This window comes from Dryobates pubescens, chromosome 9 (genome assembly GCF_014839835.1).
Source record: "Dryobates pubescens isolate bDryPub1 chromosome 9, bDryPub1.pri, whole genome shotgun sequence".
NCBI classification, from domain to species: domain Eukaryota; kingdom Metazoa; phylum Chordata; class Aves; order Piciformes; family Picidae; genus Dryobates; species Dryobates pubescens.
In genome coordinates, this window is record NC_071620.1 from 22,134,503 (window position 1) to 22,157,877 (window position 23,375).

General features: G+C 36.4%; 1 protein-coding gene across 1 annotated transcript in view; it reads right to left on the minus strand.

Annotated features, from left to right (window-relative positions):
• ABCA13 (ATP binding cassette subfamily A member 13) overlaps window positions 1–23,375 on the minus strand; it is a 155,000-nt gene that overhangs the window by 105,174 nt on the left and 26,451 nt on the right. Inside the window, exons 12-19 of the mRNA XM_054164325.1 lie at window positions 16,392–20,951; window positions 15,012–15,118; window positions 12,339–12,457; window positions 11,076–11,248; window positions 9,675–9,751; window positions 9,039–9,160; window positions 6,654–6,848; window positions 3,270–3,434 (exon numbers count right to left, since the gene is read on the minus strand). Of these exons, the coding sequence (XP_054020300.1) occupies window positions 3,270–3,434; window positions 6,654–6,848; window positions 9,039–9,160; window positions 9,675–9,751; window positions 11,076–11,248; window positions 12,339–12,457; window positions 15,012–15,118; window positions 16,392–20,951 (5,518 nt within the window). The remainder of the gene's footprint in view (window positions 1–3,269; window positions 3,435–6,653; window positions 6,849–9,038; window positions 9,161–9,674; window positions 9,752–11,075; window positions 11,249–12,338; window positions 12,458–15,011; window positions 15,119–16,391; window positions 20,952–23,375) is intronic.

Consider the following 23,375-nt stretch of genomic DNA (forward strand, 5'->3'; position numbering starts at 1 on the left):
CTTATGCCCATGAGCATTAATGGTGAGTTCTCAAGCCTTTTGTGGTATTTTCTCCTCCCCATCCCATTGGAGGGGCTTAGGAGTAAGCAAGCAGCTTCATAATGCTTTGGTGCCAGTTAGGGGGGCTTAAACCACAACAATCATCATTAATCTAACAACTATGTGAGGTGTAAAAAAATGGCATTAAGATATTGCAGGGACCCTGTTAAAAGGAAACAAAATGCTGGTTCGCCAAGAAGTTACTAGTGTTATTCCTGTGAGACTGATCTTAGATCCACTGTGACAAATTTTTTTAGCCCTGAAAGAAGCAAATTACTGAAATTTGCCTATAATTTAATACCAAAGGCATTGCAGGAGAAAAGATGATCAGAATGCAATATGGCAAGAAACAAATTACCTAATTTAAAGTAAACTGGATATAAAGACAACCAGTGTAAAACATTATTTAGCAACTGGAATCATGAGATGCTGTTATAAAGTGAAGCTTACCTGAGTATATCACTGATCGTGATCAAGTAAGGCACAAAAATGTATGCAGCTTATGAAAAGGTGAAAGCAAGATTAAGAATGTCCTTTTAATAGGCATAGACATGAGTAAGCCAAACTACAGGAGTCATCAGATATAATCCCCCTCCCCCTCCCCAAAATATACATATTTCCTGTTCCAAACATACAAAATTAGTCTTAACACAGTACACGAGGATGACACTAGGATGTCTGAGACAACTGAGAGCCTGTTATAAAAGAAAAAGGTCTCTTCTCCCAGGCAGCCAGTACCAGAACAAGAGGACACAGTCTCAGGCTGTGCCAGGGGAGGTTCAGGCTGGATGTTAGGAAAAAGTTTTATACAGAGAGAGTGATTGCACATTGGAATGGGCTGCCTGGGGAGGTGATGGAGTCACCATCATTGGAGGTTTTCAGGAGAAGACTTGATGGGGTGCTTGGTGCCATGGGTTAGTTGTTTAGGTGGGTTGGATTGGTTGATGGGTTGGACGCGATGATCTTGAAGGTCTCTTCCAACCTGGTTTATTCTATGTATTCTATACAAAAAAATATAACCAAAACAAACCAAATAAACAGCTTAAGCTATCTAAACAAAGAAGAACTATGACTGAAGGCCTTCTATAAACACATGAACAAGTCAGAGAAGTTATAAAAGCTGCAGAATATTTTTTGATACAAGAGTAAACATACTAGCCATGGATAAATTTTATGACACTTGGAGGCTTTTCAGTAATGATAGTTCAACAGAACATTTGTTCAAGCTAGTGGAGGGACTAAAGAACGAGGCCATCTTTTACAACTGACAATGTTCAATAACTCAGGAAGCCCCCGCCAGGTTATCTATTCACAGGTGACCAAAAATGAGCTACGGATGCATAAGCAAATAATTTTAAACAGCAAATAAGCAAAAATCATTATGGAAATCAGCAGTGTTTTTCCTCAGGGAGCTATCCATTCAATCCATGTGGTTAACAGTAGGATGTGGCTCTGTATTCCAATTACTACTGGTTGGCAAATTTAAAATGTTTATATCATCTTTTATTACACAACATGCAGCAGACCAATTCAAACTCACATTTTACAGATATTTCAAAGGTATTTCTTGGTTTTCATTCCATATTTTAGACAAAAATCCACACGCATAATTGGCAATTATTTTTTTCATTATATTTTTTTAAATTTTTTTTCATTTAGAAGTTAATGAAGGAGACAATGTGTTTTACACCAGTTTATATTTTTCCTTTAAAAAGCTTTGCATACTTTACAATCTTCCAAGGTCACTGAACTACTTGGCTATTAGTTTTTATGAAAATATACAGGGGGTTTTGAAATAGAAGAAAATATTTAAAAGAGAAAAGCATATAAGCAATATCTGCACTTTAGTAGCATACTTATTCAGTAACTAAAGTTTAGCCACTAGAAAAATAAATCAGTAATTAAATGTATTATTAAAAAAAAAAAAAAATGTCCAGTCAAACCTGAAAAGGAAAAGATGCTTTTCCTAGTCTAAAAAATGAGAGCAAATATGCAGTGAAAGAAGAGTCCTTCAAAACATTGAACATTTAATAATTAACAAAAGAAATAGACAACAACTTTTTAAATCCTCCACAAATTACGAGGCAACAAAACCTAACTACGATTTCTCAAGAAAAAAGGAATTACCAAAACCAAATATAATAAAGAGTATGCCAGGAAAAGTGACCAAAGAATTTAGCAGGTAAAAAGGAACAAACATTCCCAGGTTAAATCTATTTTATAATAAAGGATAGCATAGGTTGCCATGGAGCATTAATACTGTGACCAGATTGCCCTCTGCTGATCGATTTGCTCCCTTACAAACATTTCTGTACAAGACCTTTTGAGATGTTCTTCAATCAAATAAACTGAGATTTGGAGTAGTTTTTGAGGTACCCCAAAGAAAATGGCCCCAAATTAAAATGAATATGCACCCAAACCATTTTGCAACATGCCTCTTTGTCACAAAGGTTAGAAGATCTTAGGGTTCATAACTCTAGGTAAAATAGTATTTAAGGCAGTGTTTACTCTGTACTGTAGTCACAAATCCATTTTGCCCATTTACCAGAGGGATCTTTTAGAGTTTTGCAATTACAGAACCAGATCCAATTCAAAGATTTCCACATAGGACAGCTAATCCAGAAGTTAGGGCCATAGGGGTTGAGTCTTCTTACAAAATTCTTTCTTAGAAAAAGAAAATTTTTTTTCTGATTTTTTTTAATACTTGATCCATCACTGTGCTAGCTGTATAGGTGCACAAATGGCATTGCTTTTAACGTCAGGAATAAAAGAAATATTCTCAATCACATCTCATGACTTTTTTTAAATGTCAAGCAAATACCAGAACTGCAAGTGAAATCTTATCCTTTAAAATGGTAAGGCTATTTCTTATAAACAACATATGATCTGCTCATTAGGAAAAAAAAAATAGAAAAGGCATGCCTATCTCCAAATCACAGATAATACACTATATTATTAATCAGTAACCTAACACAGTGTTAACTTGGGCTAAGATCTCGTAAGTTAACAAAAAATGAGATGACAGAGATAATACATCGATAGTCTCAGGACTACCAGAGGTCTTGAAAGAGACCAAATGAATCTTCTCAGGGTCTATGGATTCTCTTCTCTCCAAGCTCCCAACTTTCATGGAAACAATTTCTGGTAATGTTCGTCCTTACCAATTACACATTCCTAACAGAGCACCTCACAATTAGAATTAACCATGCATACTGAAGTTATGCACATACCTGCTGTAATGCAGAGATGTCAGACACACCAATATTTTTAATTCCTTGGAGGAACACTGGAAGGTTTTCCATGACATGGTGGACTTTATTGAGAAGAGAGTTGATACTAGAAACCACATCCAGTAGCATGTTTAATATGTTGCCTACCTCAGATGGTATCTTAACCTTGGAAAAGAATGAAAGATCATAATAAATTCTAATTAGAAACAAATTTTAATGTTTCAATGAAACACTCAAGAATATTCAGTCTTTTTCTAAAACATTATACAATGTTTCTGCAAACCATGTTTAACAAAACTTTTAGTATAACTCTCCAGTTACCCTCAAATTCGGCTAAAGAAAAATTCTCTGTTCTACGGTAAATCAGGAATTGAAATCCAGAGAACATGTTTATATCTGCCAATCGGAAGAGAGATCTTCTATCCAAGATGCTAATGAGATCTGCAACGTCCTTCCTCTTTGGAATTCAGTGCAAATATACTTCTTCAGCAGGTTCAAAATGCTCAATGCAACAGTTAAATATTTTACAAACAAATCAAGTTAAATTAAATCTAGGAACCAGTTTAGTTCCTTTAGGAAGCTTATTAGACAAAGAACTTTCCTGTCACATTGTTTTTCCTTTTGGATTTTTCATATGCACTGCCTTTTACCTGAAATAGTTCTGTGTATTTCATTCCCTACTTGACTGAAGTTCAATTGGCTGTTTGCCAATTCCAACATGCATTTTTTGGCATTGTGAAGTTTCCCTCTTATTTCCTTTGTTTTCATAGGTTATTTAGATGATATGATAATACAAACTGATTTATGGTAACTTGCCTATGCATGATAATAAAAATATAATCTCATTATATACTTTCATCTGCTTCCTCTAATTATCTTTATTTTATTCACCTTTCTTTGATTTCCTGATATAATAATGTCTGTGCTTAATTTCCTTCTCAGCTTTCATCTGCTCTTACACATTGAAAAAAATCAAAAAACCAGCAGTGTAAAAATGAGCAGAACTTCCATAGTGATTTAGAATGAGCTAACATTTTTTAGTCTTTGTTAGGAATTCATTATGCTTCAGTAGGGTTAAGTAGAGAACCGCACCAGAATAAGCACTAATATTTTGGGGGTTATTTTTTTTACCTCCTTTATGTTCACTAATAAATCATAAATCATTTCTTTTCCCTCTCGTACCTTAACCTCTTCTGGGAAATCGTCATGGTTTTAAAAAGTGTGTGGCCAACCTGTTTAACTGTGCATGCAGAACCCAGAATATAACCTGGTATGTATGACATTAGAACAAAATATTCTTCCTCCCTGAACTGGGAAACTGTAAGGCCAGTCAACTTCATTGGCACACTTGGAAAGGTGGTGGAGCAGGTTATCTCTAAATGTATGGAGGAAAAAAAAAGAGTATTAGGAGTAATGAGCACTGATTCATGAAGAGGAAGTCATGCTTGACCAATACGATAATTTTCTATGATTGCATGACTAGCTAGGTAGGTGGGGGGAGAGCAGTGGATGTTGTCTACTGTAACTTCAGCTAACCTTTTGACACTGTGTCCCATAACATTCTCATAGATAAGCTTATGAAGTGGGTGTTAGATGAGTGGACATTGAATTGGATTCAGAACTGGTTGAATGACAGAGCTCAGAGGGTTGTGATCAGTGGAGCAGTCTAGTTGGAGGCTTGTAGCTAATGGTGTTCCCCAGGGGTCAGTATTGGGTCCAATCTAATTCAGTATCTTCATCAATGACCTCAATGAAGGAACAGAGTGTACTCTCAGCAAGCTTGCTTATAACACAAAACTGGAAGGAGTGGATGACACAATAGAAGTCTGCTGAAATTCAGCAAGACCTGGACAGGCTGGATTGCTGGCCAGAGATTAATCTCATTAAATTCAACATAGGCAAGTGTAGAGTCCCTACAACAAGGCAGGAATAACCCCATGCATGAGTACAGTTGACCTGGTGGAAAAGAGCTCTGCAGAGGACCTCGGAGTTCACTGTGGTGAAAGTCAGCAATGTGCCTTTGTGCAATGGTGTCTTGGGGCACATCAAGAGTGCGGCCAGCGGTTCTCCTCCCTTTCAACTGTGCCCTGGTGAGAAATCAGCTGGAGTATTGTATCTAGGTCTGGGCTGCTCAGTACAAGGGAGATAGGGAACTACAGGAGTTGAATGGAGAACTACAATGATGATTAGGGGACTACAAATCTCTTACAAGGACAGGCTGAGAGATCTGGAGCTTGGAGAATAGCGCACTGAGAGGGGATCCTATCAATGCTTATAAAATCTAAAGGGCAGGTGTTGAGAGGAATGGGCTGGGCTCTTTTCAGTGGTGCCCACTGATAGGACAAGGGGCAATGGGCATAAACTAGAATACAGAAGGTCCCACCTAAGCATAAGGAAAACCATTTGTACTTTGAGAGTGACACAGCACTAGAACAGGCTGCCCAGAAAGGTTGTGGATTCTCCTCTGGAGACTTTCAAAATCCACCTGGATACATTCCTGTGCAACCTGCTCTAGGCAAACCTACTTTAACAGGGAGGGTGGACTAGATGGTCACTGGAGGTCCCTTCAAACCCCTATCATTCTGTGATTCGACAATTTATACGTACAACATTATATGTTCTGTAAATCAATTATCCCCAAAGAACTGAAATAAACATCTGCTAACTATCAGAAATTCCACCCAATGATTTTACTATTATAAGTAAAATATTATCTCAGTGAAGCCCCACACAAGATCCCAGATTATCTACAGTTGTGCAGATAAAACAGTTTTGCTACAGACTTCTGCATTCCCTTCATTACTGTTTTGGCACTGTACTATTCTTGTCAGAGTCATTTATCTCAGGTAGTGTAAAATACAGTTTTGCCCTTATTGAAAGGCTCATCCTGAGAGCTGGACAAGTTTCTTCCTGAAGGACCCACCTGAACTGGCAACATGATTTCTACAGCAAATAAAATGCATTCTAGAGTGTTATGCATTTTTCCTGTAAAAAAATTTTGTAGTTCTTGTCATATGAGCTCCTATGCTTGTTTTAGTTCTAATGACGCCAGCTTAGTCTTTTACACACAATTTAGAAGTGACCAACTGCATGAACTGCACACCCTGCCAAAGATTAATAAAACTACATCTTTGACCTCCTGCATTTTCTATGAAGTTTTCATAATTAACTCCCAGTGATGGTTTTCCTGAGTGAGGAAGTAAGAAATGGAACACATCAGCATGAAACAACCCCATTCTTCAACTTTTGTGTTTGCTTTGTGAACCAAAATGAAGACAAAATAATCTTCCACAGGGCAGGAACATATGAAGAAATAATAGAATTATTAGACCACCTGCAAAAAGTAAAACAAGGAACCAAATGTTTGGGTCTTTTGCATCTTACCTTGTACATGATATGACGCAAATTCAAATTCTGTATAAACAGTACAAACATGGTGTACAAGTCCAGTGCTGGTAAAGAACATAATTCTTCCACTGCCAGGGAAGTTTTACTGTTTTCAGGTAGATTTAACAGCAAGCTAAGTACTTCTTCATCACATCTTCCAGATAAAGCTACCACGAAGGCATTGTAAAAGACCTATGAAAATGTACATATATGAAAAAAAATTTCTTTCTGAAATTCATCAACTCCTTTTATAGTCAATAAGGTGAGAATTCATGTCATGTCACAGGAACATGATAATTTGCAGTTACCAACAGACCTGAAATAATCACAGAATCACAAAATGTCATGGGTTGGATGAAGATGAAGTATATTTCTTATAAAGATTTGCTTTCATTTGTGCACAGGTCAATCATCCACTCTATGAGAATTCATACCAAAAGCAGACATATTTACAATGCTGATCATACCCACTCCAGTAGATATAGATCTTTATTCCAAAAACACCTGAAAATCAAAATCTAGTGGTATGAATCACTAAAATCAAACTACGTGAAACTTTCTTCTTTCTGAGAACACAGAAATGTAACATTCAGGGATGCCTGTATGGCATAATGCTAAACCTAAGTCAGCTCACACTTCTCAGTTCAACACTCCTTTGAAATGTTTTTATGTGTTAGTGGCTAAAGGGACAAATGCCTAATCAGACCCTGGACAAGACTACAGCAAAAATTATTTGGATAATGACAGCTTGTTTCTTCCTACAAGTGTCCCATCAAAAGACAAATGCTTGCAGCCCAGATATCTCAAGAATTCATAACTACTCTTTCTTCTGAAATGCCTGAAAGAAAGCAAATGGCAGTAAGTCCAGAAAAATCACATGTTCAGAGCCTGTAGGAGCCAAAGTACAGTAACCAGAGCTACACTGTACTCCTCAGGACACATTCCATCTGTACTGCCTCTACTGAATGTATCTGTACTCAGTAACAGTACTTTAGAGAGGGAATCATAAGAAAAAACAAATTAGAAGCCAAAATTGGTCAATGTATGCAAATTTAGTTTTTAATTCCTATGACCATTTTAATTTCCAACTTACTCATTTGAATTTTATTTTTTTATTCAGGAACAGAATTTTCCCTTTGTCATTCCAGACGCTTTTCTGAACATTTAAATATTCACCTTTTTGGTGCATGTACAAGGAATAGTATCAATATGAATAAATATAATTCTCTCAGCAGAATAAAGTATACTGACTTGGACTTTGTGTTGTGGAGGAAATTTGACTCTCTGACACTATTTGAAATTTATCTTCTCAAACCCCACAGGAATATCACCATTTCAGTCCACTCTTAACCTATTCAGTGTTTTATTCATTAGATTAAGTCACTTTGAGGTGTTGTTGCAGCTTTGCGAGTACCAGAGCTAATCCAAACTCCTGTGTTCAGTAAATGGATGCTTATAATCTTCAGGTTACAGTTTTTGAGCAGTTTCAGTATACTTAATCACATGGCAATGAGCATGGCCAGAGCATAATATTGTGGCAGAAATTAGGGTAAGTGCAATAAGCACAAACAACTTACAGCCTTCCTCTTACCATCCCAGACACAAGCACAACAGAAGTATACAATCACAGAAATATAGGACTTCAGAGGTCCTGATGCTATTTTTAGGGATATCAGACAGTGGCTGTATGTACCATTAACATAATGGACATGCCTAAATTACAACTTCAAAAAGTACTTGTGCATCTTGTGTAATCAGTAAGAGGCATAGGCTTTAATGTTCCAGTTGGGCTGGGGGAAGATTTAAACACTTAAGCACACAAAATATTCAGTATGTGTACATATATCTAAACTCTGCATAGGACTTTGGCAAAAAATGCAAGAAAGAAAATAATTTGAAAATACAACTCAATTAGCATTATTATTCCAAAAGACCAAAGGTGCACCGAATCCCATTTAACTGAATCACTTCCAGATTAATTCTCAATTCTCTCATTAGCATTTATTGGTATCAAAATAACAAGAGAACAATAAAGGCAGTCACACTGCCAAAGAAGCAAAAGAACAAATCATCTATAAGTAACTATAATCATCTAAATTGTCAATCTGACAGCCACACTTTTCATAAACAAAAAAGTTCAAGTCCTGTGTCCAAACAGAGAGGTAAAACATTGCTGAAAATAGCAAAGTAGTGTCATTTAGACCAGAAGACCAATGCTACTATAAACTGATGTCTTGATGCATTATTATTATGAAGTCCTAAAATAGTCTAGAAGTGACAAGTGAAAATATAAGATTCCACACAAGCAAGGTCATTTCTTCTATTTCAGTTGCAACATCAGGCTGTAAGTCGGCACATTAGTGTTTCTTTTCAACCTTTTACCTTTGAATGAGAGATACTGGCTTCCAAGATGGTACTAATAGTTTCTTCAGATACATTGACAGAAGAAACAATGTCCAGTCTTAGCTGAGTAAGGTTCTGCACACACTCTTTGACTTTCACGTCTGGAAAGAAGAAAATTGTAGAATCATAGAATTTTTTCTTTTGAAAAACATGTTTAAGATCAAAATACTGCCAACAGTACCAATCTCCTTAATTAATTTGCCCATAGACTGTATCATTTTCACAACAATTATTCTGAGGGGTGGTAAAGGACATAAAAAACTTCCTATTTTGTAATTCACTTTTACTTCAAATGTAAAGGTCCTCCTGGCAGACTTGAAGGGCTTGTACTTTTGCTTGTATTATGCTATAATAGCTCATGTTTTCCCACATTCCCATGTTATGAGAACAACTGAAATTAGTGACACAACCTTTAGTCCTTCTTTAGTCCAACTATGCTGTCCTGTGCAAAATCAAGCACATGTATGTGCAGGTGTGCAAAGAAAATACATAGCATTAAATCAGCAGTGCCCATAAGCACTGTCCCTTTAACATTTGAAACACAACAAAACAGTTACTGTCCCATGAAGTTACACAGCAATAACTTGCAAAGAAGTGAAGAACACTGGAACCCACCATTCAAAAGATTAAAATTGTTGAGAAAAGCTGTTGCTGGATTTTCTGAGAACTGTAGCTCCAAATTTTCAGCCACCCTGAAATGACAGTCTAAGTTTCACAAATTATAAGAACTAAGTCATTAATATTATTATGTACATAAAGAATAACACGAATAGTGAAAGTCCCTAAATGAGGCATAAGGGTCACATTATGCTCTCTGTGCACATGCTCTGCATGCAGTAAGCAGCTCCACAGACCTTCTCATGCTGTACTTATATGGTGCAGGGATCATCATATTTCACGCCTAAATGACACAGCAAATGTAGAGTCTTTCCATGATGGTCAGGTGCTTTAGCAAGTAGGCAGGTCTAGGCAGGTCTAGTTCACAGGTCTAACTATGCCTCACCCTCATGTTCCTTACTGAATACATATTTTTAAAACCTAGAGACACAAAGCACTGCAGTTCAGGAGCAATAATATTTATCTAATTGTAATTTAAGTAATATAGAGTATAGGCACATCAGATATTATTCACCATTCAGAAACTGGACATGAGTCTATGGTCCTTAAGAGCAGCATTTAAGCTCAAATTCTTGTGTGTTATTACCATAATTCACAGAAACCTTTCATGCCCATTAGGAAAACAATACAACAGTCAAACAAGGACAACTTCTAACCGGCAGTAAGTTTGAAATACTCTTTAGTAACATTTTTATTAATTTACTTAAAATCTCATTTTCCTTGTGAGTAGGAAATAGCTGAAATTACTTGATGTTGAATCACAGAATTGTCAGGATTGGAAGGGACCTCAAGGATCATCCAGTCCCAACTCCCCTGCCATGGGCAAGGACACTTTCCACTTGATCGGGTTGCCCAGAGCCACATCCAGCCTGGCATTAAAACCATCCAGGGATGGGACTTCCACCACATCCCTGGGTAACCTGTTCTCATGTCTCACCACCCTTATGGTGAAGAACCTCTTTCTAACATCTAATCTGAATCTACCTTCATTCCCCCTAGTCCTATCACTACCTGACACCCTAAAAAGTCCCTCCCCAGCTTTCTTGTAGGCCCCCTTCAGATATTGGAAGGTCACAGTAAGGTCTCCCCAGAGCCTTCTCTTCTCCAGACTGAATAGCCCCAACTTTCCTAGGAGAGGTGATCCAGCCCTCTAATCATCCTCATGACCCTTCTCTGCAAAATCTCCTGCAATTGCTCAGCAAAATTGTAAGCACATTTAGAAATATCCAGATTTTGCTAAATTACTTAATTTGTGCATTGTATCCCCTCAACCTTCAGATAATTGAGAGAAAAGTTTAAAGAGATTTTAACAGCATTTCACCTGTAAATACAGACATGTGCACAAACTAACATCTCTAACAAGAGCTATTTAGGGTACCAAAATGTAAAAGGCTTTACATTTGCAGTTGTCTCTGGATGTGTTCCAACATTAGCTGACATTCACAGCTGTCATTGCTGGTTTTCTGCAAGGCTCTCAGGAAGCTCTCCAAAGTGCTGAAAAGTTTTTGGTTTATAAATGCCCTACTCTCACAATCCCCACTGTTGAAAACAGGCCACATTCTTTCAATATCCTGCAAAACACAATGATAATATAGTTAGCAAATTCATGACATCATGCAATAATATAATAACAAGCAATAGTTTGAAACAGCAGTTCTTTACAACCAGATGATGCATACTTTCGAATGAGAATAGGGGTAAGGTCTTTCACTCAGTGTATTTGTAACTGCAACTGGGCAACAGATCTTGAAGAATCAAAGAATGTTTAAAGATTGAAGTTCTGTATACTAATAACTGAACTTGATCTAGACTAGATTCCTTCATTAACAGAAATGCCAACAACTTCATTTGAAATTTAATAATTAGATTTTATATTGGGTTGGGAGGGTGTGTGTTTGTTGTGTGGGTTTTTTTTTTATTTTATTTTAGGATGATGATTTTTATCTTACACCTCTCCCAAAAAAAAAATTGTTCTAAGTAGCATCAGTTTCCAGTCAGCAAACCAAAATACCTTGATATCCATATCCAAAGAATTTCTATCTCTTCTCCTGAGTATTCACGTTTCTAAATTTGGAAGGGTGTTTTTGATATTTTCAGAAATAGACCATGGAATTGTGGTGACTACAGAAATGGATTTGTTCCACAAAAGCCTACTTTGAGATGAGTGATGCCTCTGATGCCTGTTTAGCCAAAACAAGCATCGTTGCAGGTAGACAAACTAGAAGAGGTATTTTACTAAGAGGCAAATTCTATACTTAAAGCTTGAATTCATTATTTTCTCTGTGTGCGCATACATGTGTGTGGTATCTAAAGACCTGCTCCCAATTCCAGATGAGTCTCTAAATGCCAAATGATAGTCTCTCTTGCTGGTAATTTCTTGCACTGTTAAAGAAAAACAGAGTGACACCAATTGGTAACCACAATTGCTATTTAAGCTTGAATGAATCTGATCAAGGAGTTTATAATACAGCTTGATTTTACAGCTGTTACTGTGAAGATATAAAGTATAAATGTAGTCTGATTCATTAAATTAGCAGTATCACAAAATTTAATGGAATTAGAAATGGACATTCTTACAGCAGAAAAAAAGAACTTTCCATTCATCTCCAAAGTTTAATGCATGTTGTAAAAAACACTTTTAGGTGTGGAAACCACTCAGACCTGATAACGATCCTGAACCAGAGTGATTCCTTCAATGAAAGAGAGAAGTAAGTGACTCATGAGTCCATCTTTACACTTTGTAACAACACAAAAAAGGCTGCCACTGACAGCTGGGACTTCTGTAAGAAATAAAAATCCAGGTTTAATCAGTTTAAAGAGTAAATAAATTACTGTAATCAGATAAAATAAAACAACCAAATAATGTCAGGGGAAGAAAAGTTTTTAAAAGCAAATAAAGTTATATGTGTTAAGGCAGTGAGAAATATTTCAGGCTAAATTTATTTATCAATGCAGAATGCAAGACACTTGGCTTAAATTTCCATCGTTGTTCTCCATTACACTTTCCTGATCAATAATAAAAACAGCTGTGTATGCTGCAGAACCAGAGAGGAAAACTTCATTTTTGACCTTTGTAAGCAAGAAGCATAACTTTGAAAAGCTGTGTATATTAGTCATGTCTGTCTCTTCTTCAGGCTTTGTCCCCGATCCCATTTTGCTTTGGAGACATCAAGATACTACTAACCCTCCAGCAACTAATAAGTTTCAAACCCTGGCTTCAACGGAAGGTTAATAGCATTACACGGACTTTTTGCATATCTAAGGATAAAGAATCTACACAGGGGATGTTTATTATCTGATCCTCCATAGAGAAGTTTGTACACAAGCTTACAGCCCCTACATCCCTGAATGTACTAAGTTTGTACATAGCACAGAAGGAAGACTTTGGGCTTGACAGTTGAATTCTGGTTTATGGAAGTATCACATTCATTTTTTTCCCCTTTATTTTTCCTCTACATTTGCTTCAAGAAGTCAGGAAGGAAGAATCATAAATATTCACCACTGCTTCTAAAGCAATCAAACTTTGCTCACAGAAGTAATACAGTACAACTCAGTAATGTAAACCAAATCAAGAAACACTCCTATGACCAGAGTATTGAAATAAGAATGACAAAACTTTCTCTCCTTAATCACAGTTGTCTCAATAAATAAAGGTGTGATGGTTTGAGATGCATCATATATCCGACACTATTCTGAGCAATGCTGACACCATGACAGTAATGGGTGTTGCTGGAATAACCTTCACCAGTGGGGTGGGGCTGGGCTCTCTCTCTTTCCAGTTTCATTTTTCTTGCAGAGGTTTCCTGTACGAATTTTGGTCATGTACTTTTTTTCCTTTTCTTTTTCCCTTTCTCCTATCTCTTTTGGTGTAATCCTTTTTAGTCCACAACATGGGGCTGTTGAAGGGTGAATGAGTTTTAGTGATCACCTAAGGCATTCCTAACTCAGCTGCATCTCCCCAGCTTCCCACCCCTTCCTCCTCCTTCCCTCTCCTGCTCTCCACCTCTCCCTGACTGGTGGGAGAGTGAAAGGAAAGAAAAAAAAAAAAAAAAAAGGAAAGTGGAGAGCTTGAGTTACACAATATGATTTACTACTCTACTGCAGAGATGCCAGGTTATACCAAAAGAGACAGGGAAAAGGGAAGAAAAAAAAAAAGGAGGGGGGAACCCTGACCAAGATCCATACAGGAAACCACTGCATGAAAAACTAAACAAGAAAAAGAGAGAGCCCGGCCTCCACTCCACAAACACCTCACAAGTGTTATTCCAGCAATGCCCATTTTCTGTCATGTTGCCAGCATTGCTCATAATAGTCTCAGACATGTGATGTGGCTCAAATCATTACAAGAGGTCAAAGACACATCCCAGGAACCTGACACACATTTTCAGAATCACTTATTCTTCAGGAACCACACAAATCACATGAGATTTGAGAAGCTAGTCAAAAATGTGCTGTAATTACATTTTATGTTTTGTTTGGAAATTAAGTTGGTATAAAACTTATCCCTTGCTCTAGAATGGCAGATTACTGCCTCCTAATTTCTCTTTGAAAACAAATTCTGTGCACAGTTGGGTTAAAATATGAAGTCTGAAAAGTTTTCCGTGGTTTCCCCAAGGAAAACATAAAATTAAATTACACCCTTACATCAATACAGAGCCTTTCTTAAAGCTTTCATCTTAGAAGACTATATGCAAAGAAAAAACCAAGCCTAATATAAAAATTTGAACAGTTAGTTGAAGATTAAGGTATTCAGCTACAGTTAGCTAATCCATTGTTTCAGCATGGCCAGAAGTGGGAAGTACCAATTCCTTTGTACAGTTACCTCAGTTTTCCTTTCTCTCAGGTCTGTTTTGTTGGCAATTGTGGTTTATCTAAAAAGCACCTGTGACTTGACTGAAATCAGTAGCCTGGCAGAATAACATCCAGTAAAAAAAGCTAAGTCAAAACCCAAATATGTATACAGTCTTCTGCTGTGTTTGCAAATCAAATTGACCCCCACAAAAAAAAAAAAATCTATAAAAAAAAAAGAGGTCTTCCTGTGACTGGAAAGAGCACACAGCTAAAAATGAGAGACGACGAGCTGCAAGATCTTCTGCTTCCACTGAGACTTTGAATCAACATGATCACTCCAGAAAGAAATCAAAGAAATCATCACATGATATAATTTGCATCAAATATTTTCCTGTGCCTCTGTTGGTTTCAGTTTTGAGCATTAGTATGCTCATCTTGCTTGACATCACCCAAATTAAATTATTTCATAAAAGGTTGCTTGGAGTAAAAGCTTAATATTGTAGCATTAACAGACATAGTGCAGTTGCTATTGTGGTGACCAACCTGAAAAAATGTGAAGAATATTCAAAATGGTAAACTGCAACTTCTGCAATAGTAGGACACTAGTAGGGTCTAAATGTCTCTGAAGAATCTTGCAGATTTTAGATGGTCTGTAGAAAGAGTAAAAAGAAAGCATTATTTTCATAACTGTACCTCAGAACATTTTCAACAAGTCACAATGTACAGTTGCAATCTTTAGTGGACCATGTAGGGATTTCTGTATTAACAGTTAATAGCTTTGCCTCAACTGTTTAAAAATTAGAACATATAACTTCCACATTAAAAGAATCCCACACAACCAAAAACCACCAACCAACAGGGGTTTTTATCAAGGTAGCAAGACACCAGATTTCTTAGGAGAGCTAGAAAGTACCTTAGCAAAATAAGCAAAAAACTTAACAGCTTCAGAAATACTGAGAGCCCACAGCATATACTGAGCTGACTACAAAGAGCAAAATACTGAGAATCACCATTTAGGGAGAAAAAAAAAAAAGCACCTTTCTATTATTCACTTTTGATTTTTTCAACAGATTTGGCTAATACGTGGCCCTGCAGACCACTGTTTTCACATATTTACATAAAATTAATGTGGTCTAAATACAACATCAGCTTCATGCATCAACTTCAGCATGCTGTTGCTCAGCTGGTCTGTGTTAGTAGGATCAGCTCCTCCATCAGCAAGACATCCTAGAGTTGTTTGGAGCTATTGTCTTGTGGGATTCTTTCAGTGAGTATTACTTAAGTGCAGCAACTTCAGACTAGCAATACAATAAGACTAGCAATAAAATAAGTTGTCAGCAGGTTTTTTCCTGAAGCAAAATTTCTTCTGCTGCTGGATTAGACCAGGGTAGGTCTAGGCTAGATATCATCACAGTATATATCAGGGGAAAAAAAATCACTGTACGAGTGGTCAGGCATTGAAATGGGCTACTCAGACAGGACAGGAGCATGAGTCACCATCCCTAGAGGTGTTTAAAGGCCATTTAGATGTGTCACTTAGTGACATGGTTTAGTGGTGAACTTGGAAGAATAGGCTTGAACCTGATGATCTCAAAAGTATTTTTCAACCTGAATGATTCTGTGATTCTATGATTTTAAAACACTAGTATCTTCAAATATTTGGTTATATAGTAATCCCAAAGAAGCCACCGCTAGAATCAGCACAGATGACTAAATACGTCAATTACCCGGTCCACACATCATAATGTGGTATCAGATATTGCTGGTCTGAACAGCATAAGTTGACACAAAATAGTAGTTTAGTCAAAGGTACAAAGCTGAAATGAAACAGTAACTTCATGAAAGTTTTGAATAAGCTCTTTACAAAGACCTCTCATGTCATCATAAGCACACTGTCAAAATGTATACATAGAAAATACTCACCTCATTTCTGCCATTATATCCATATGCAAATCCTTCAGCAAGGAGGTTATATTGTTCCTGCCATGTTCTGTGGTAGACTGAAAAATCATTTGCAACATCTCTTGCATGATCTCCAAAGTTCTGTTTTGGGACTGAGTAGAGCCTTGTCTGTATTGTACATTATCAAAAAATGAATCAATGATGTCAGCTATCTGAAGCTCGCTATTATTTGTGTGCAGGGCTTCTTCTATAACAGCAAGATCAGCAATTATATGAAGGAAACTGTTCAGCAAATTTGAATTAGCAGTATGAGTATTATTTATTTTTTCTCTAAGATGACCATGAACAAATATATGACTGTCATCTTCTCTAGATTTATTTTGGTATAGTTCCATAAAGTCAATTATGTCATCGATGACTAGCAGTAGGTCATTTGATGAATTTTCATTAGCCATGAGGAGAATCAGGGTATACATTATTCTAGAATAATTTTTAATATTACACTCACATAGAAAGCTGTTCACAATCTCTTGTATGTCTTCAAAATTTCTCAACATGTCATCAACAGATGATGTATTAAACTGCTGTACTGAAACATCAAGAGCCATTGAAGAGGACTGTCCAGTGGCTAACCTTAGTAATTGCAACTTTTGGTCTATCGCTGCGACTATGTGTCCAACATTAAAATCCACCAATAAATCTTCTATGCTTGTAACTATGGGAAACCAGAAGTTCTCAAAATTATCAGATATATTACTGTTTCCATTTAAAGTTGATAACATCATAAGCATGGAGTATGTCTGGTTTCCAAAAGAAGACAGCATCATTAAAGGCTGAACTAGAGAAAGAAAAGAAAGGACAGCTTCTGTATCCAAAAGTCCAGAAATGTCATTGGTCATATTCTTAACATTACTAAGGACAGTCTTTATAAGTGATGTTCTTGAATGCCTGTTCCAACTTAGGCCACCATAAAGATCATCCAGCTGTTCAAGAACACCTTTGGCCATCTCCATTTCTGCTACTGGCATACTTTCCAGTGTTCCTACAATTTGTAAAGCCACTTGTCTCTTTGGTGTGGAGGAACAATTGATGGAATATGTATTATTCACCTGCAGTGGTACTGTGTAAAGGGATAGCTCATTCCAAAAATCTAGCAGCTCTTCGAGAACAGAGCCATTTTCATGACGAAGCTCAGAAAACTTTAAAAGAATAGAGTTCCATTCCTGGATCTGCTGTAAAAAGCAAGTCAGATTGTGAGTGATATCCATCTGAATGTCTTCCACAATGCATGAGGAACTATCCTCCAGTGTGATGATTTTCAGCTCGTTAATAACTTCAATGACTGTTTCATAACTAAGAGTAGAATTGTTAAACACAGAGTCACAAGGATTTAAGGTGGCATCACTCGGAGGTGTTGCTGTTGTGAGAGTCCAGCAGAATGCTGCAGAAAAACAAATTGAGGCCTCTGCAGGTTTATCAGGCATATCTGTCAGTGTCTTCAATAACATTAAAAGACCTTCTACTTGATTAGAGAACTCCTTTTCAGTAAACATCGGCATTTTTTCTTCCTGAGTCAGTATGAAAGCATATACTTCAGTCAGTGCTTCCGTGATGTTTTCATGAGCTAATCTGTCTGTAAGGCTGACAACATCAAGGAGCAGATGGAACATCTCTTCTGCATCGTAGAACTCATCTTGTTCAAAGAGTCTTGCTATTTGCCATAAGCCAGTCAGGTTCCAATTACACAAATGGTTCTCAAAAGCATCCCACCATTCTGTTAACATTCCTAACTCAGAGTTCTCAGTATACAAAGGTTTGATGTTTTTAAAGAAATTATCTAGGGTACTCTGGACTTGTTTGAATTGACTTATCAAGAATTCAACATCCATGTTCCTCATATTTTGCACCAAGGCTACCATATGCTTTAGAAACTCTTTATCTCTTAATGGAGATCCAGTAAAACTAGAGGACTTGAAAATTTTAAGTGCCTTCCTTACCAGTTCAACATTCAGAGCTGTTTTTTCTATCAGATTCTGGAGAAATGTTTTCTGTTCACCCTGCAAATTTGCGTTAAGTTTGCTAATCACATATTGAAAGAACTCCATCAACAAACTGACATTTTTGTCATGCAAGAAATAATCAATCTCAATATCCAAATGAGAGGAGTTATTTTCCTGGACTTCAAAAGTTTTATTTTTCAGAAGAGCTTGAATTTCTGCCAAAAGTTCTATCGACAGAAGCTGAACATGGTGAAAAGGATTAAGGAACATCCTTGAAGTCCTGTTAAATTCATGGACTGACTGATTAAAATGCATCTTATTCAATGCATATGAGTGCCTCACTAAATCACTAACAATCATTTGTGTTTGCTCTCCAGAATTATTTAAAAGTCTAAAAATAAACTCAAGAACACTAATATCATCTCTTACATAAAACTCAGGAAGAATATTTTTTAAAGTTTTTGCTATAATATTGAAATAAGCATTTACACAAATCACATCTGAGCCAGCTAGGGAACATTCAGGGAGGACCAAATTAAAAATCAAATTAACAAAGTCCATCATGTTTATTAGCATAGTATCTGTCTGAATGTTTCCAAGGGACTTCAGTAGAAATAAAATATGTTTTGCATCTTCAAGGTGGGAACGTGACTGGTAATTTTCACTGAGATTACTTAATCCATGTAGCCATTTGTTACAGTCTTCTATTTCTTCCACTGTGCTATAAAAGTTTACGAAGGCATTAAGAAGGTAGGAAAAATTTCTTTGTGAATATGTTGTGTCTTTCAGAGTATTGTCCAAAATTAGCTTGGTTATGTTCTGGAAAATGCTGATACAAACCATGTATTTGTCTTGAGAAAAGAAAGCAGTTGTGTCTCTTATCTTGGTGAAAATGGTTCCAAGTTCCTTTTGGGAGACATTCAGAATAGTAAAAAGGGAATTTCCAATAGAAAATACATCATCATCTTCTCCCTTAGATCCTTCTGAGATAAAAGTATCAAGCCAAGAGTTCAAAAGCTCTCCATTAACAACCCTCAGTATTGATTTCTGCAATTCAGTTATGATGACTGCCATCATTTCTACAACACTTTCTGAACTGTTACTTTTAAGCAAGCGTGTGACATCATCTGCATTGTTAACTATGCTGTGAAGATTAGCAAGGAAAACTTCAAAATCTTTCCAGTCATTAAAGTCAAATATGATTTTCAATAGATTCATTGCTGCTGTTGCAGATTCAGGCATAATCACACCTGTATTATTGCACGATTCATCATGGGTTGCATTTAAGAGACTTTCTGAGAGATTTGCCAAATCATTTCTTAGACAGACAAAAAAGGTTGAATTCAAGTTTAAGATTTTGGATGCTTCTTCAAAAATCTCTGTCCAGGTTTGAAGCCATGTAAAAGTGCATTGCAAAGCAGAAGGCACAGTTACCTTGTCTCCCAATTTTGTTATATTAGACAGAACACTGTCCAGTGGAAGAAATAAGTTGTAGAGCTCTGTTGAATGATCTGCAGAAGTAATGTTTGATACATTAAAATCAATGCACCCATTATTTACCAGGCAATTTGGGGAAAGAACAAGAAATTCTTCCAAATAACACAAGGCAGTTGTTTGAAGTTCTTCATCTACAAACAAAGTTTTAAGGCTGCTCAGTGTGCTATAGACAATTTGCATCTCTTTTTCCCCTTTTTCTGAAAGAGACTGGGCCTGAAACTCTATGTAGTTGTAGATGATTAGTAACTTTTCACAAAGAGGTTTACTGGTGAAGTTCCAGAAAAGATAAAAAGTTTCAGAGAGAAAATCAAAAACCTGATCCCTATTTTGGAATTCATGCCATACTTGGTAAGATGAAAGACCTTCTGAAATTTCATAAAGAAATGCTAAGAAAGTGCTATTACTCTCAATATTTAAGACCAGATCATCATTCTGATACAGAGAGAAAAGCACTGGAACAAGTGAGGCCACCCTAGTACTGTTTAATTTTTTGAAGAAATCATGCACAATTTCTTCTAATTGTTGTGTTTTATATATAAACGTTGCATTTGAGGGAAATAAAGAGGAGGTTTTACTCAGCACATGATAGTTCAAAGCAGCAGTTTTTAACTCTGGCCAGTCAGTCAGGATATTTTGAAGTAATAGCATACTCCTGTTATGGATTTTGTTTTCTGTAATGGATAATACAATTCTAGATAAGGTCTCAAATACCTCTTCCTCTTCCACTTGCCTCAGATGAGAGAGTCCAGAGTCAAGTTCAGATAATACAGTTTTTACTATATGCCAGAAAAATTCTGTCTTCTCTTTCATCTTTCCAAGAGGTTGGAAATTTTTGTGTAGCTCATTATGGATTTCAGAAACTGCAAGTGAGAAATTGGTGGCAGATTTCTTCCCCTCAGCAAAATTTTTCATCCATATAATTGTATTATTCAAGACATTTTCAATTAGAGACTGGTTTGAAGAATCTGAGAAATCTAGCATTATGATATCTTCAATGATCTCTACAAGAAGAAAAATATGATCCATTTCTGTTTCAGATATCCTTAAATTTTCTTCTCTGAACTCTTGGAAAGTTGCCAAAATCCTGAAAAATTAAGCATGATTTTTTTTTGTTAGTTACTTATTAGGCAGACAAAATTTAGTTAAATACATATTTTACCATTCTAGAATATAGTTTCATTTACTTCAGGCAAAGAAGTTTCAAATATCATTTAAATAGCAGTCACAAATTAATCACCACAAAATCTGAAATACAACTGACGAGAACTTTGGTTTTCAAAAATGTAACAAAAGTCAATGAAAAGTCACAGCCACATTTAAACTAAAAGCTGAATGTATGAAGCAAGGTTAAAGTTTGCATTTATCCATAAGTATCAAGCTTCTAAGCCACAAAGTCAAACATTTTTACTTTAAGTGTTCCAATGCAAAGGTCTCAGTTTGAAAAATATCTCCTTAATGTTTTCTTTTCATAGTTAAAAAGCAGAACAACACACAACATTGAAAAGCTTTGTATGGGAACTTCTGTGTCAATTAGTGGAATAGCATCTACAGCAGAGAATCCAAGAGGTCAAGCAACCGGGGTGGGGGAGAGAGAAAAAATTTATTTTTAAAAATAACATCTCTTTCCTAGAATTATTCAAAGTCAAAGAAATACCTCTGCATGTACAGCAAAGAAAACCCAAACACCTCAGGTGCTTTTGTATGTAAAAACATTTTGGAGGAAATGGCACGCACTCTAGAAACAGTATTTAGGACCAAATCCAAATCCTTGCCTTAGCTAATGTGTCCATATTGATCTTTGTAATAAAGTTGGGAAAGCATACCAAAAACCTGACTGAATATTCAAGATTTCTATTCTACTCCTTAACTTTCATTTTGTTTTTACTGTGGATCTCAAGAGCATCTGATATTTTCAAAACCCAAACCAGAAGTTCCTTGATTCTATAGACAATATTAATAAAGCTGCTAAAGTCTCTGTCAAGTTCTGCTTGAAGGAAAAGCACAACATAACCTGTCTAATAGTGGAGGAAGTATTCAAATTGTGTCATTCATAAACTTTTGATTCATTATCTTTCACTGCCTTGACAGTGGTTATTTCCATTTGATAGGTTAAACAAAGGATTGATTTAGCAAAGACTTAAATAGAAGCATAATGAAAAACAAAGTTCAAAGTCCAGAAATGTAATTTAGAAAGTATTCTTATCTATTAACAGCTGTGATCACCAGTATAGCATGTTAAATAGTTACTAGCTCTTAACAATAGAGGCAGCACTCAACAATTAATCTGAAGTTGTTCCATGAGAGAAACATTGGAGAAGGGTAGGCTAGGCAATCAACCAACAGCAAAAGGGACAAGAAAAATGACATCATTTTTGATAATGTTTAAGATGTATTAATATCTGTGGATTTATTTCCTGCTGCCAGTGCAGCTTCTGGAGTTTCTAATAGATACTTGAAAGCTTGGAGGTGATAGTTTTCATGCTGTAATAGCAAACGCCTCTGTCAAGTTTCTCACACACATCAGTAATGTCATAGCTGGTCCTCTGTGCCTGTTTAAATTTGTGACCCGGGACATGTGTCTAGTATAAATGCAATTTCACATTCGAAGCATTATGCTCATGCTTTATATTGCCAAGCAAGAGTAATAAAATCCAATCCTATTTTTAAGCACTTTATTTATACAGGGATTTTTCTCTAATATACTCTGTTAAAGCTTGAGATCAGTAGAGTTACTGAGTCATTGCAAAGACCACTTAATAAAAAGATGAAAGGATTTTCTGCCAAAACAGGGAAATGGTGACTGCAAGATGTGTTCAGAAAGCAATTTGAGGCTGCAATACGCCTCCTAGTGCACTTTTTAACCACCACCTCTATTATGTTTTCCTGCATCTTCCAGGAGTCTTTCAGGTTTTCAAGTTCCAAGTTTTCAAGTGCCTTGAGCAGCAAAGTAACAGAGATGTATGTATCAGAAAACAGGCTGAGAAGTAGCAGAAAATGTTTGGATGTGAGAAGATGAATAGGAAGAACAGGTTGTTAGAATCCTAGATACCTGCCTATCCTATGTTACCATTCTTACTCCAAAAATACTACTATGGGGGGGGGACACCACACCATAGGTACTTAACATTTTATTCTCTGCAGTTACTGATAACTTACAGTTAACCTTACAACAGTTACCTTGCAGTTACCTTGTAAGAGGCTGGTACCAATCAGCATCTTTATATATAAAAAGATATACAAGATATATACATACAAAAAGATATACAAGATACATACAGTGAGAAGAGCAGCTGTTCCTGACAAGACCTGAAATGGATATCCTCTTCAGGTGGTGCCTCTGTGATCAGCAAATTATCAATATCACAATAATAAGCATAATTTTTTGTTAGTTGTTCTTTTATTTCTTGCCATCCCAAATAATCATCCATTATTGAATCTGGCAGGCTTTGTTGTCCCTGAGTTACTCTCTGCAGAAGCAGGAGCTTTCACAATAAAGAAAGTAATATTT